At 41.7% G+C, this 16,282-nt stretch overlaps 1 protein-coding gene across 1 annotated transcript; it reads right to left on the bottom strand.

Moving 5' to 3' along the window:
* Positions 1-5,232: 5,232 nt before the first annotated feature.
* Positions 5,233-15,722, bottom strand: LOC142468508 (parapinopsin-like). Its single transcript, XM_075575110.1, has 4 exons — positions 15,324-15,722; positions 11,040-11,368; positions 7,329-7,571; positions 5,233-5,634 (listed from the first exon to the last, which is right to left on the bottom strand). Exons 1-4 carry the CDS (start codon positions 15,661-15,663, stop codon positions 5,500-5,502), a joined length of 1,047 nt encoding a protein of 348 aa, XP_075431225.1. The 5' UTR covers positions 15,664-15,722; the 3' UTR covers positions 5,233-5,499.
* Between the last annotated feature and the right edge of the window lie 560 nt (positions 15,723-16,282).

Below are 16,282 nucleotides of genomic sequence, written 5' to 3'. Positions count from 1 at the left end.
ATAAAATAAACGTAAAGAGAGGGTGCATACCATTCAATGATGGATACAAAAAAAGGAACAACAGGACAGTCACTCTTATACTCCCAGAAAGTGAATATATATATCATTTACGTGAATCACTATCCGTATTTGAAGTGTGTGTGTATATAAATATATATATACATACAAATGAGCATACAGTAATATTTCCATTTGCTATTTGCCTTGCTATGGAGGGTTTTTGTCACTTTTTTACTCACATAACTTCACATATACATACATATATAATATATATATATATGCAGTGGAAGTGTATTGTGTGTATTTACCTACACACTCACTCCACATTTCAGTAACATACATATACATCTAAATAATATTCACATATACACGTTTGCTATAAATGGAATTATTACAATTTTACATTATATACACGTGCAATGAATGGAATAAACACTGTAATAAGTTTGAAATCGCCTATCCGAGCTGCTATGCATGCAGGCTGATCCCTTTTCTCCAGCTTCATTGAATGTACTACTGTATGAGGAAGATCATGTGACCAGATGCTAGTGCACGTTTAGAGAGAGGGAGGGCAGGGCTGACAAAGGGGTGTGCCAGAGCTTGTGACAGGACATGAAGGGGCAGTGCCTTAGCAAATGCTTGTTAAAATAGAATACAAGAAAACTGGTCTTTCAAAGTTGTTTTTTTAAAAACAGAAAATGCTAAAAGTATTATTTCTTACTACAGAACTGATTTATTAAAAAAAACACACATGCAGGATATAGACTGAACTGCAGCTTTAAGGACTGTGCAGCCTTCAATACTGTGTTTCTCTGTAGTGTTCGTAAAGAACTAATTCATGGTGCTAAAGGGTTTCACATTCTACCTATCTGCCACCACATTCACTCCCGTTGCCGTAACCACGCTTACCAGCGGGCGCTTCTTCTTTCTGCCGGGCACCAGTCTTTGCATTGAGATATCAGATAATGATCTTGAGGTCCAAAGCCAGGGTGTGCAGCGCACAGCAATAAGGAGGAGCAGGTCTTGCAGAAAAAATAGTCCTTTATTTAATTCATGGTGTGGGACAACGGCAAACCTTCAACGCGTTTCGTTCAAGGAACTTTATCAAGAAGTGCTGTTTAGGTTAAAAACTACAATTTATATACAGCTGACTGCCCTATTTTCGCGCCAAAACGTGACGTCATGGATGGTATCTAAACCACTAGAAATCGCTGTACTCGCGCATGCGCGCGGCGCCAGCTCCTCTATCATAGTCTCTATGGTTTTCTGAGACCTCCGCGCATGCGCGCGGCGCCAGGGTGTCACCCTGCTGACACCAGCATTATGCTCCCTGACACCCTGGCGCCGCGCGCATGCGCGGAGGTCTCAGAAAACCATAGAGACTATGATAGAGGAGCTGGCGCCGCGCGCATGCGCGAGTACAGCGATTTCTAGTGGTTTAGATACCATCCATGACGTCACGTTTTGGCGCGAAAATAGGGCAGTCAGCTGTATATAAATTGTAGTTTTTAACCTAAACAGCACTTCTTGATAAAGTTCCTTGAACGAAACGCGTTGAAGGTTTGCTGTTGTCCCACACCATGAATTAAATAAAGGACTATTTTTTCTGCAAGACCTGCTCCTCCTTATTGCTGTGCGCTGCACACCCTGGCTTTGGATATACACTCTAATACAGCTGCACGCTCTGGAGGGGAGACTGGGGAAGAAAGAAGACTCAGTGAGTACTTAACCTGGGGCTACCTAATGAGGAAAGAGAGGGCTGTCTTTGGCAACCCACTCCTACCTTCAGGGTACCTTATGCCCATTTAAAGGCACAGTACCATTGTAAAATATAATTATCACCCAGCACACTCCCCTCCTTTCACATAGTCCCAGCACTATTGAGCACCATTACAAATACACTATTAAATGATCTTGAGGTGACCGTTCCCGTTGTTAAGTTGGCTGATTTCATGGTAGAAGTCTCCACTCCATTGTCTGCGCGACTTGATGTTGGAGGATACACTGATAATGCCAGCGTTTGAAGCCTGTATCTGTCTGTCCACGAAATTACTATTCTGGCTTCTGTTTCTGATGAGTTTTCATACTCTGCTATGTTGTTTCTACATAACTTGTTAACAAAGAACCCTTCTTCACTAATAATTCAATTTTCTGTACCTCTGTATTATAATAGGGGTTCACTATTGAGCTCAATGAGGCCTTCATCTTTTCTCCTTACTTGTTTAATACCAGTAATATCTCGTTGACGCTTTCCCAGTTTTTGCAGTGCTGCTTCACTGGGGGAGTCCGGGAGTTGTAGGCAGCCGGAGAGAATGAACGCATTTGTTTAACCTCCAGGGACCCTCTGCCTTCATCAATCCATATATCACACACTTAGAAACACAATTAATAAGACTATAAATAGGGAACCGTGTATGTGAGCTATGCCTCAAAGTTTTCGTGGTTTTCATGGAAGAACATGGTTTCCCACAGCAAAAATAGCCAACTTTTCTATTATCTTTTCATTTGTTCCTGAAATCCCGTTCCAAATGGCTATATAGTAAGGACCTTATTCTATGTAGTCTGAAGTGGCTGTACGGGTCATTTTCAGGCAGAAATCCCCATTGAGATCTGCTGTATGAATGGAAAATGTAGTAATGGGGATGCTGTATAAAATAGTGTTGTGCATTGAAAACCACTGTCGTTTTTAAATTGTAACCTCCTGCCCCTTTGGTTTTTAGATCAGAGTATCGGCACCATGAAAACATCCGTTTACCCAAAAGCTGGGCTATGTTTGCAGGTGCTTGACAGCTAACATCATCAGCAGGTTAACTGTGTGTCATGCATTTCTATGACCTTTAACCTCTCCGCATTGTCATCTGATGAGCATTACTCCCAAAGTGTCATTACCACTATTTAACAGCAGTAATTCCTGCCGGTTTCCCCCACTTTGAAACCACTTTGTGTTCCATCTTGCCTCTCACACGCTACTGTATATTATCCAGTTTCTCAGCAGCCATAGCAGCCTCAGCCCCAGACGGTATTTTCACCACTTTAACCACTAGCAATTATTTGTAAAATAAAACGTGTCCAGTAAATAAACAAAGAGCTTATTCTCTCCCTGTGAACTCTCAATATAAGTTTCACCCGGCAGCTCAACAGATGAGATGTTTGGTTGATCTTATGCATCGCCTGGGGACCTGCACAGTGATATGGCTGTCATGTACCTTCTCTGCCATGTCCATCACCACATCTAACCAACTTTCCCACAGTAATCCAAGCCATTCAAGTCAACAAACTGACTCTATATTATGCAGGAAACATGGTTACTATATACAGAACATTAATGTGCATGGCTGATATGTAATTGTATATGTGGAGAGTCATATGAGAAACGAGGTATAACTTATCTTTTCAGGCTTCTTTTATTTTATATATTATGGACTTAAGAACTCCCGGAAGCTTTATTGAGCTACGCGGAAGAATATTATATTTCAGGTATATATTTTTTGAGATGTTACCTTTGTATATCTCTCGTACCAATTTGTTCTAATGAAGTTAATACATCGGCCAGTGGTTTTAAAACTTTTTTGGTTAAGAAACCCTAGAATTAGATTCTGAAATTCTGGGGAACCCCAACCCTCTTCCCCTCGCCCCCCCCTACCCCCGTCCATTCCTCCCTCTCTCTCCCCCCTCTCTCTGTTCCCCCCTTACGCTCTCTTCCCCCCCCTTATTCTCTCTCCTCCATCTTACCCTCTCTCCCCTTACGCACTCTCTCCCTCGCTCTCTACCCCTTTTCCCCCTTACTCCCTCTCTCTTCTCCCCTCACTCTCTCCCCCTCTCTCTTCCCCTTTCACTCAACCCCTCTCTTCTGCCCTTATACTCACCCCCCCTCACACTCTCCCCCCTCTTTTGCCCCTTACACTCTCCGCCCTGTGTCTCCTCCCCCTCTCTCTCTCTTCGCGACTTGTGGCGCGGACAGGAGCAGGGAGAGGAAGGATAGCAGTGACCGGGCTGCTGCTGCTGCTGCTGACCTCGGGAACCCCGGGTCACTGCTACGTGTGGTGCCCCCAGGCCTGGGACAGCCGGAGAGTTGTCTACAGTCTGGACTTTGAGAGCCCACCTGATGCTGGGATGCACTAGATATTTACCTGGGTACTCAGTGGCCACAATATGTGCCTGTCCTGTTTGTGCAAAGTTATGCTATAGAGCAGGCCTGCACAACTCCAGCCCTCAAGGGCCACAAACAGGCCAGGTTTTCAGGATATCCCTACTTCAGCACAGCTGGCTCAATTAGTGGCTCAGTCATACTGAGCCACTAATTGAGCCAGCTGTGCTGAAGTAGGGATATCCTGAAAACCTGGCCTGTTTGCGGCCCTTGAGGGCTGGAGTTGTGCAGGCCTGCTATAGAGGGATGCTTGTGACCTACATGGTGTTAGCAGCAATAAAGATCTGTAGTGCCTCCACTAGGGGGCGTCAATGTCATTACACTACCACAGCCTCAAAAAAAACTATTTTATTTAACTTTTCTGCATAAAAGCTACAAACTGAAAAGAATCAGTCAAATAAAATGGTATAACCTTAAGAGAATAATAATACTACTAGTGATTCTTTCTTTCTTTCTTTTACAACAATGATGGCATTTTCTGGGTGTAATACTGTGTCGGTGTTCACAGTGCACACTCTGTATTCAGATACACAGCAGGAGGAGAAAGTCTGCGGGGTTCCGCACTGCTCTTAGGAACTCTCTCTTTACAAGACATTGTTGAATAGTTTTGAGTCTATTTGCAGATTTAGTAATATGCAACGTTGTGTAGTAGTAAATCTTCAAATAAACGAAAAATTATTCAACCTTGTCTTGTAAAGAGAGAGTTCCTATACGTTTAATACAAATACGGTGTATTTACTAGAGGTTCACTTGTTTTGCAGAGCCTCTTGCTAAGTCACCTTTATCACACTCTTTATGGGACCTATACACACAAAAGATGTTAAATTGCAAAGTATAATGTGATTATCTTACTACCCGATTTTATTGGGAATGGAATAGGTTGTTCACATCTGTATTTTCTTTGGTATTCCAATGTATTTGGTGTATTCTGCATGATTGCCACATTATGTTTATATCAGCAACTGTTTACTTTGTTTATCATAATAAATGACACAAGTATTATTACCTAATCCTCCCCGAAATCTCAATATTCTTTATTATTTATACATTTTTTTATCACTAAACATGAATCGGTTGGACCCGAAAACCAATTCGTTTTTATTCTGGTAAAATTGGTAAAGTAATCTCTATGGTAACATTGTATTAATGAAAAATGTAGGATTGAAAAAAGATATCGGAACTACTATGATGATGGAAAAGGACTATTGCACGTTTACCCACAGTTACAGTATGACCGAGTTGGGTTTTCTGCCAGCTGGCCTCAATATTGCATAAAAATATTTCACACATGCAAAACTGAATCAAACACGCTCCAGAGATTATTATTGGGCTTTTCCAATAATTTAAACATTTTACGCAGGAGACACTTTCCCTCGTCTTGAAGGAGAGCTACTTATTTTAGTTGTTTCAACTGTAGACACTGTAGCGTTTTGGGCCGCCCATGGGTTTCTGCCGCAGAAGAGAAAGGGAATCACACAATCTTGAAACTGCAAAAATACGATATAGGGCAGTTAGCCGTGCTTGGAAGTGGTATTATACATATACATTACTAATATTACTTTAACCCTATACACAGCTGATTAGAGAAGTGTACAGTACTGTACGTTCTCCCTACCTACCAATTAGATTGTAAGCTCCTCGGAGCAGGGACTCCTCTTCCTTAATGTTACTTTTACAGTATGTCTGAAGCACTTATTCCCATGATCTGTTATTTATATTATTTGTTATTTATATGATATGTATTACTACTGTGAAGCGCTATGTACATTTATGGCGCTATATAAATAAAGACATACAATACAATACAATACAATACAGTACATATTTCGCACGTTTAAACACATTTAGCAAAAATTTCATTTTTTTTAAATTCCGTGAAACTGTTGGCTTGGGCACAAATATGAGCAACAAGTTCACCAAATGCATAAAAGTCCGTGAGCATGGCGTGCTCTCTACATTTTGATTAGGCTCGCTTTCAAAATTCGCGAAAAAAACACCGAACAAAGTCAACACTTTAAAAAAGGGTGTTAGCAAATTTTGACCAATTTGTCCCGTTTTGCTAGAACTTTTGGCTTCAGTCCTGGCGAATGATTTGCTGTTTTTTTGTAACGTTTGGAATATTCGCTCAAAACTGCGGCGAAAAGAGTCTGAGCAGATTTGGGCGTCTCTACAGCTGCTGTGGTACACAGCGCCGGGCCAAGTTACATATCAAATGAGTAGAGAGACTCAGTTACAGTTTCAATCCGCGCAGATTCATGCAAAACTGCCCTGGGATACAATCCGTCCGCAGATTCGGCGGTCCGCTGACGGATTTTTAAGAATCCGCGGACTCAGCAATCCGCGCGTGGATTCAATTCTTAATATCCGTCAACAGCCTCCGGAAACCGCGGATTGGATTATCAGTGTAAAAAAAAAGGCGGATCGCCATTTGTGAGACTGATTTGCGGAAATCCACGAACCAAAGGAGCCAGGTGATCTGAGGCAGATCCAAACACGCACAAAAAAAACGCCCAACTCTACAAATGAGATCATGTGAATGCCAATATAACTAGTAAACATTTGGAGGTCTTGTATCAATGTTTCTTGGGTGTAACACTGGTGACATTGGTAGGGAAAATATTTCACCTGATCCATTAAAGATAAACATTTTATTGGTTTCTATTGTGTTTTATTTTTTGCTACATCTGATGTATTTTATTTGCACATGGTTCGAGCCAATGAACCACTGCTACATGAGCTCATTCAATTAAATAATGGGAGACAGGAACCACAGGGTGTTATAGATAAGAGTGTTAAATATAAGAAGTGATGTGAGGGACATCCAAATACAGTGGTATTACAATGCACATAACACCACAACACATACACAAAATACACATATGCACACTGAGAAGCAGAGATAAACGCAGTGCGCATGCACTGGGCATAGGCAAGTAACATAGGAAATATAGGGGCCATATACTGTATGTAGTCTGGTAAGTTGACATGTATAGTATATGTGGAAGGGTTACTAAAAGTTATTCTTGAGTAGGATAAGTTGTGGTGGGATTTGGAGAAAGTGAGAATAGAGTCTACTTGGAATATAGTAGTGGGAAGGATTATCTAAATTGCACACCATTAATTATTAAGAAACATATCCGTTCTGTTATTTCACAGGGACTAGTGGTTCAGGGGAACTTACCTGCCTGTTCATGAAAATGTAGATAATTGGATTATACACCGTACTGGTTTTGGTTAGGTACATGGGCACCGTGGCTATTATTGGGTCAACGTACATGCCAGGATTGGCTACTACCATCATAGCAAGGGCCGCGTACGGGAGCCAGCAGACGAGAAACGCCACGATCATTACCAGGACCATACGTGAGACCTGAACTTCAGCTTTATTTGTGGTACCTCCTTCTGCTACACCAAGTTTAGCAACCTGTTAAAAACATACATGCATGAGAAGTAAGGTACTCACCCCACCTACTACTAAATATTGTAATGAAGGGGTGGCCAACTCCGGTCCTCATGAGGACTGCAGTTAGCCACCCCTGTTGAAATGATTTATCTTGACAGTACATTACATGGGCCGACACATCCTACATATGCTATAATAACTACTTGATCATAACTATATATGTAATGGCTACATAGTGGCTATTTAACAGTTTTAGCAACAATATTTACGGTAGGAGAATGGAAAGACTTCTTTGTCTGTGGTTCATTCATTTAGCAAAGCAATAGTGTATAGTGTTTACTTAATAAGGGTTAATATCATCCAAGAATGTTATTGATAATGTAATGATTGAACATCAAAAAGTATCCACTATTTATTTACCTGGAATAATAGTATCTATGAACATTGGATGCAAATTATGGCACAAAATAGTTTTTTTTAAAGTCTAAGCAGTGCTATATTGTGAGTAACTTACAGACACAGGCTGATTATAAGGAATGTAAATGCAGATGGTTCCCTGTGCCTAGAAATGCCTGGGTGTGGGATGGACTATCAAAGAAATGAGGAGTTCTTTGTGGAATTTACATGACAACAACAAAAATGTATGAAAGTTGCATTTGGGATTTAACAGCTTTTTAACTTTGGGACTAAATTCCCAAACTGCAACCACGTTGTATATTGCATGCCTGTTGTATATTGCATGCACGTTGTATATTGCATGCCTGTTGTATATTGCATGCACGTTGTATATTGCATGCACGTTGTATATTGCATGCCCGTTGTGTATTGCACGCCCCAAACCCCCAAATAATATATACAGTATTGTCAATGTTTTTCCCTTCATAAGCTCTACCCCAACGGACTCAGGCCCATATCTATTAAGTAGTGCTATCACAAAGGACACCTTCCAGCACAGGAAACATAGCATTGCTTAGTAAACATGGCCCTTTATGTTTCTTTGACTAAATATTTTGGTACAGTGTGTATCAGTCATATAGCAAACTTGTTAAGTGTAGCATATTGCAGATGTATTTTAGCAGTAGGTAATGGGAGATTAATGAGGCAACCTTCCAGCAAACCTTTCTTTTTCTCCAATTAACATTGTGCTAACGATGCCATTTTATTTCCAACGTCATGGTAACCTTGAATATAATGCTACAGGGACAGACGGATCTACTACATACGTGTCAGTCAGTGGTCACGCTTATCTTTTTGCACATGCCAATCAGTTACACTCATTTGTGTACAGACTGAAAAGTTTTGAATGATATTCTTCTAGCTACACTACCGGCAATAGTTACTTCCCTGCGCTAATTACCCTGATTGCTACATTCCCATCCAGTTCACATTACTTCCCATGCAGTATTTCTCAGGGTAAATTAGAGGATGGTGCATTAGATTAGAAGAATTTCAGAAACTGTTTCACAGTCACTTTCACCTCAGGGAACTTTTAAATAGAAGCTATTTTAACAAGCAAAACTATTATACTGTACCTCTGGCGCCAGCTAAAGGCATTATACTTCCATAACAATGTTAACACAGACTTATATTAGACCTGCATACACTCATTTACTTTTCTGAAAGAGGCAGAGATTAATGTGCGTTTAATGGGAAACGTGATAAATGTGCAAATATTCCGTCGGCGGATTTTATACTCGTTGGCTTGTACACGTATAGGCCGGGGAAGAAAAATCCAACCACCGAAAAACAAGAACTTAGTAACATGACAAGGAAAGCTGCTGCGTTCATTAGAAAGATGAATTTATTGGTAGATTTTTTTATAATGTAAATTTTTGGGGTGTAGAGGGGTTATTAATCTCTTTACTTGGAATAGCTACTATTGCGATTTGTTTTGGACAAGGTTTGTGAAGATGTGCTATTTATGTGCTATTTATGTGCTATTTATGTGCTATTTATGTGCTATTTATGTGCTATGTCGCAGATCCAGCCTGAGGCCCCCCCTGTATAAAATGCCGAAAAACAACGTGACTTACGTAGGCCAGCAGCCCTCCTCCGGCAGCGTCACGGCATCATGTGACATCACATTGCCATGGCAACGTGGCGTCATATGCCACTGTGACATCGTGTTGCAGGAGGCGGTCCACAGCAGAGAAGGTAAGAGAACGCATGCGCCCCCACCACACACCTCTCTGCCGGTCCAGGGCCCCCCCCACCCCCGCTCCCTCCCCTGTCGGCGCCGGGATCCAGGGGGAAGGGGGTCCCACACCGACAGGGGGAAGAGGAGGGAGCGCAGGGACCCCAAAGGTGCCGGGCGTTGAGATGCTGTCACATTAGGCCCGTGTTATAGTGGCGGGTGCGCGCTATGCCGCGCGCGCGTATTTTTAGTTGGCTGACGTTAGTCAGCCTTTCTATAGATGTGCCGTGCGTGGCAGGAAGAGGGGAGCCGACAGACAGCGGCGAAGATGAAGAAATTCATCTTTTCGCGCCGCTGCCTGAGCTCAAATGTATGTATTAGTGTGTATGTATGTATGCGTGGATGTGTGTGTGTGTGTGTGTGTGTGTGTGTGTGTGTGTGTGTGTGTGTGTGTGTGTGTATGGGGGGGGTAAATAATTGCACAAATAAAAATAAAAAAATTATTAAACTTTTTTTTTAATTTAAAAAAATCTTACTTAGACTTAATTTCACTCACACCACACATACACACATACACACACACACACACACATACACACACACACACACACACACACACACACACACACACATACACACACATACACACACACACACATACACATACGCACACACATACGCACACACATACACACACACATACGCACACACATACGCATACACACACATACACACACACATACACACACATACACACACACACACACACAGACACACACACACACACACACACACACACACACACACACACATACACACACATACACACACACACACACACACAGACACACACACACACACACACACACACACACACACACACACACACACACACACATACACACACATACACACACACACACACACAGACACACACACACACACACACAGACACACACACACACACACACACACACACATACACACACATACACACACACACACACACAGACACACACACACACACACACACACACACACACACACACACACATACACACACATACACATACGCACACACATACGCACACACATACACACACACATACGCACACACATACGCATACACACACATACACACACACATACACACACATACACTTACCTGCAGCTCCCGGCACTATATACAGGAAAAGCATGCGGCACATGCACGCGCGTTCGCATAGGAACGCACGGCCGCATCCTGTATATAACAGCCCTTATGCGGCTCCTAAATTATTCAATGATTTTCAATCTACGGCAGTATAAAAAGGCTTTAGGATTATGGTTGGAGGGTGATGGTAGTCTCTGTTTACCTGTCGTAGAGTCCACATTATGTACCCGTAAGAAACCACGATAGTAAGGAATGGAATTGCGAAGCAGAAGGAAAAGTAGCAGATAATGTAGGATACGTTTGCTGGGTCAGCGCTGTACCAGTTGGGTGCACAGGATGTCTCCACACCTTCCAGCTGGTAGCTGCCCCAACCGAAGAGGGGGGGCGTGTTCCATATAAGGGACCAGGTCCAAGAGACAGCGATGCCTGCTAGAGCTTGTCGTGCGGTGAATGTGAGTGTTCCCAGGGGCTTACACACCACAACCACCCGATCCAGGGCAATAACTGCAACGGTGCACAGGGCCGCAATTCCTGGAATAAAGCAGGGAACCTGTGTTAATGATGGGACACGTGGCTATGAAAATTCTGCGGTAAGGAAACCGTAAATAAAAATCCCACTTGTGGCGCATTCACATGTCTCAGGTATTTCCCCATTATCACTTAGGAAACAGTGCTGCCACTGCAGCCGAGGATTCTGGGTAATGACATGCAAATGAGCGCACAGTGTGTCACGCTTTACTTGTTGTCCTTTGTAACATGGAGCCTTATAAGTATATGCCTGCCGTATTACACAGATTTTCAGCACAGCGTGGGTTAAAGAAAAAGAAATAACGATAAGTGAAAATGTTCCTGTCCTGTAGGGGGCGCTGTGTTCTGGGTCTGAGTCTTTAGAGTTAGGGGGATTGCAATACCCCAACATGGCACGTTTTATGCTCTACATTATAGGTAGGAGTGTGGTAAGGCGGAGTAACCACTGTCTATATCATTATGGCCTTTCTCAGTTTTTAACAACTACAGTATATACAGTAAGTCATTTACCAATAAGGACTATTAATGCAGTAGCTACTATAACAAAAAAAAGTCCCCAATCCTTTGGATTGGACCATACCTGGGATTACATCAGGGGGACTCAACTGCAGTTCTCAAGCCTCTCCAACAGGTCAGGTTTTCAGGATATCGCAGCTTCAGCACAGGTGGCTCAATCAGAGGCTCAGTCACTGCACCTCTGATTGAGCCACCTGTGCTGAAGCTGCGATATCCTGAAAACCTGACCGGATGGTGGGATGGTGGAATGGTGGAATGGCGGAATGGCGGAATGGCGGGATGGCGGGATGGCGGGATGGCGGGATGGCGGGGGGAGTTGAGGACCGGAGTTCAGCACCCCTGGATTACATAATGTGAGAGATTTCTGAGAATTCATTCTATAGGAGACTGTTTGCCTCCTCTTCTGTCCTCTTCTGTTCTCAATATTTCTGAGAATTCATTCTATAGGAGACTGTTTGCCTCCTCTTCTGTCCTCTTCTGTTCTCATTAATATTGCTATTTTCCGTCTCCTACTGCGCCACTCTCAATCCGCGTCATATACAGATATAACAGAACCTTGGAAATAATATTAAAACAGTAATACAATAGACAAAGTGCCAGCTAAGAAATAGTAGTATATGAAAAGTGACAACAAACTTGATCAGGCTTATTCCGGAAACGGCGAGATTGCTGGTTCAACAATCTCGCACGGAAAGCCCCGTTGAATTTAATGGCTTTCTGTGCAACATCACCAAAACAGCCATCTCCCAGCTTATAGAATAAACTCCTCTGTTAAACTGAGGGTTCTGACATCGTATACCTTTCAGCATGTCAAAGCATCGTCAATAAATCTCTATATACACGTACAATTATCATATTTATTTATAAAATATTTTACCAGGAAGTAATACATTGAGAGTTACCTCTTGTTTCCTGGGCATTGATAATATTGTGTTTTTTCTTCATAGATAATTACATTATTGTCAATGTTACTATCAAAAAATACATTTCACAGACTTTTTAAAAGTAAATATTACACTGTGACACAAACCTTATCAAACTCTAAACCCAACACAACATATATATTTGTGTCAAAATGAGTGTTACTGGGTGTGACCAAATGTATACGACAAACATTCCCAATGCTACATCCAATGTGGCAACAAATATATAGTTAAATACTTAACTGTTTGTCTTCTCATAAGTATGGGTCCTTTAGTTAAACTATTTGGCCAAAGCCAAAGCGTTATAAGCCTGCAGCCACGTCTTGGCATGACCACTATGCAGCCACGTCATGGCATGACCACTATGCAGCAACGTCATGGCATGACCACTATGCAGCCACGTCATGGCATGACCACTATGCAGGTCCTAACACTACCTGTGAAACTTCTGCTTTACTTCTGTAATGGGGGAGAAATGTCTCAAGAGACCGGTCCTGCACAGGTACATGAAATAACCTGCTACTTAAAAAGGGGGATACATCACATTCCGTTTGAATTTCCATTATATTTTTCCTTTACTCCTTTGTCACATTTATTTTCTAGGTCTGAGGCGGTGTAACAACCTATTCACTACATTTGATAGCCACAAGCAGAAACAGAACAAAGTAAAATTCAGTATGCCAAAGCACGTGTACTGAACCTATCATCTCCGTCTTCGGGAGAAGGAGCGGCTCAGTGACTCTGATGACAATGACACTGAGTGTGAAGCAGCGGAACCTGGTTCTATTCCTGGTGTCAGCTCCTTGTGACCTTGGGCAAGTCACTTTATCTCCCTGTGCCTCAGTCACCAAAAACATAGATTGTAATCTCCACGGGGCAGGGGACTGTGTCTGTAACATTCCTATGTGCTGCGCACCGCGCGCTGTACTGTAATTGTGATGCGCTCTGAGTCCCATTGGGAGAAAAGTGCTATATGAGATGGTTATTCATATTATTTTTTCATATTAATTGGAGAAAGGCATTTGAGTGGCTATTGAAGTATTGTGAACACATTCAAACATTTCTATTTCTTTAAATATTATGTGAAATTTGACAGAGAACAGAACGTAAAGGGTTGAAAGTAAAAACATTGCATTGAAAGATCATCTCATTATTCAGAAACAGAGTGGATCTTTAGATAAGTTAAACATTAGCACCGCTTAGTAATCTGGGCCCTACTGTTTATGTGAGGGCTGCCGTGTTCCAAAACATACTGCTCTGTGAAATTGCTGCATGGAAGTATATGATTCATAGGGAGAGCGATTCAGCATACCGTGTGAAATAGGTTGTAATGTTCTACTTCTAACCATTTGACTTTTATATTTTCTATTTGTGCCTAATAGTCTCCTGGGGCTCTTTAAAACGTAAAGATAGAGCAGATTAGGCGCAGCGTACAGTGAAACGGAAGCGTGGAGGGTTTTATAATCTAGCACATTTTTCATCTGCAAAGGTAATGGTGTTATAAAATTAATTTATGATTCGCAAAATGAAAGATGCAAGTTGCACTTAACTAAAATCCAAATGAACTTTTCTTACCCGCGGTATTAAAAACCTAATGTCTTTTAAAGGTTATTTTTTATTAACTTTTATATATCATATTAATACCAAATGTGTTTTCTTAATTGCAGTGGTTCACCAGTAGACCCAACTATATATACATACCTCTATAAATACATATCTCTATTCTTTTACAGTATTTTGTCCCTTCTGAAATATTCTTTGGATTGATAGTATACCCCTTTCTTAGCAATGCATTTGATGTATGGTTATCAAGGAGCAATGGAAATGTGTTATTTTTTTTAGAGAGATAAATACGGACATCTTCATGGAATAATCAGGAACATGTGAGTTTGTTAAATTATTTTTATTTTCATATTTAACATTATACTCTCTATTGAAAACAAAGGATGGTAATTTTGGAGCCCATGTTTTCATGCAAGGCGGATTTAGGCAATGCCATTCGTGACAAAAGCAATGTTGACTTTGGTATGTTATCAACGCAGTTACTGTAAGACTCAGAGAAAGTATCCGCCCACTCCTCTTTCTCTTACTGTGCACCTCACTACTGGAACAGTCTACCAGAGACTCTCACAGCCGCCACCAGCTAAGGCTGGATGTACTGTATGAAGAGCCTATTTAGAGGTTCTTCTGGGTTGGTTACTCAATATAACCACACTTCCTGATTGTCACATGGAGCACGTGAGTCGAACATTCACAGATTCAGATAGTGTACTGTATACTGTGTTGCACTATTGTTGTTATTTATCTTTTTTATGTCCCTGGATGAAATTTGCACCCTGATTTTTCTGCCATCTCTTATCCTGTAACTGTTAAGCTTTGCTAATGGTAAATGGGCTTCCAATAATTAGTATATCCAACCTGTGTACCTTGTTATACTATTTTTACTTTCGTATGATCATTACCACCATAAAAAACATGTCTTGGCTGATTTATTATATTCCAAAATAATCGTTACTTACCAAAGAATGCTACAGCAAAACCTTCAATGACACAACCTGCTCTTCCCAGGTTAAAGTAACCGACTGCATTTGTTTCTACAGTTAGCATTCCTCCCAGCACTGTTACTCCTAGATCAGCAATAGCTAGGTTGACTAGAGAGTAGTTGATGGGATGCCGTAGCTGCCTGTATGTAAACGTCACTGCAATGACTGTGATGTTCAGTACTAGTGAAGCAATACAGAATATCGCCATTATTATTGCCAGTATAGTATAACCGATGCGGGGCATGAGGACCTTCCCAGTTTGTATTTCTCCCGCGGTAAAGTTCATCGTTGGTGGGAGAATATCTCCTTGAGCCATTTCTCTTTACCCAGGGAACTTCACAAGGATTGTTTTCTTCCTGCTGAGTTTGTTTCTAGCCGTCTCAAAGCGTCCTTTGTGTTCCTTAGATGTACTGACTTATATAATATTATCAACAGATGATTTTACTGAGATTATAAACCACTTAAAGCAAATCCCCAAATCCGGATTATTTCAACTTAATTCCCCTTTCTCATTAATTTTCTAATTATGGTAACATTGCACTTTTCAAAATCTGCATGTGACTGCCATTGTAGCCGTACAATTCATCTTGTACAGAAAATAATATTTTATACATGTAACCCATATTCCCCCCCACCCAGACACAGATGCTATATCTAGGGTGTGTGAGGGCTGGCTACATGTGTTTGATTGGTGCGTACCTGCCGGTAACTGGAGGGCCTGAGCTTCCCGCGATGATGTTGTGGACACAGGACCAGGCTTCTGGGGTAGTTGCCTCATTCTTTAGTGGTGGTGCAGCGCCTCCATCCTCTATACCTTCCCAGGGATATGGGGTAGGACCCGTATAGAAGAAATAACCATGGTCCCAGGGTGGATGCTCCAGAATCACACACAGTCTCTTTGGTAAAATCAGCAAAGGTCTCTTTATTGTCTATAG

This window comes from Ascaphus truei, chromosome 17 (assembly GCF_040206685.1).
Source record: "Ascaphus truei isolate aAscTru1 chromosome 17, aAscTru1.hap1, whole genome shotgun sequence".
NCBI classification, from domain to species: Eukaryota; Metazoa; Chordata; class Amphibia; order Anura; family Ascaphidae; genus Ascaphus; species Ascaphus truei.
Note: the sequence above shows the minus strand (reverse complement) of the source record. Positions and strands in the feature narration are given on the sequence as shown.

Coding starts and splice junctions, on each gene's coding strand:
- LOC142468508 (XM_075575110.1), bottom strand. CDS start 15,663: ATGGCTCAAGGAGATATTCTCCCACCAACGATGAACTTTACCGCGGGA. Junction 11,369..15,323: donor TTTTGCTGTAGCATTCTTTG/GTAAGTAACGAT, acceptor GCTTTATTCCAG/GAATTGCGGCCCTGTGCACC. Junction 5,635..7,328: donor ACATTTTCATGAACAGGCAG/GTAAGTTCCCCT, acceptor GTATTTTTGCAG/TTTCAAGATTGTGTGATTCC.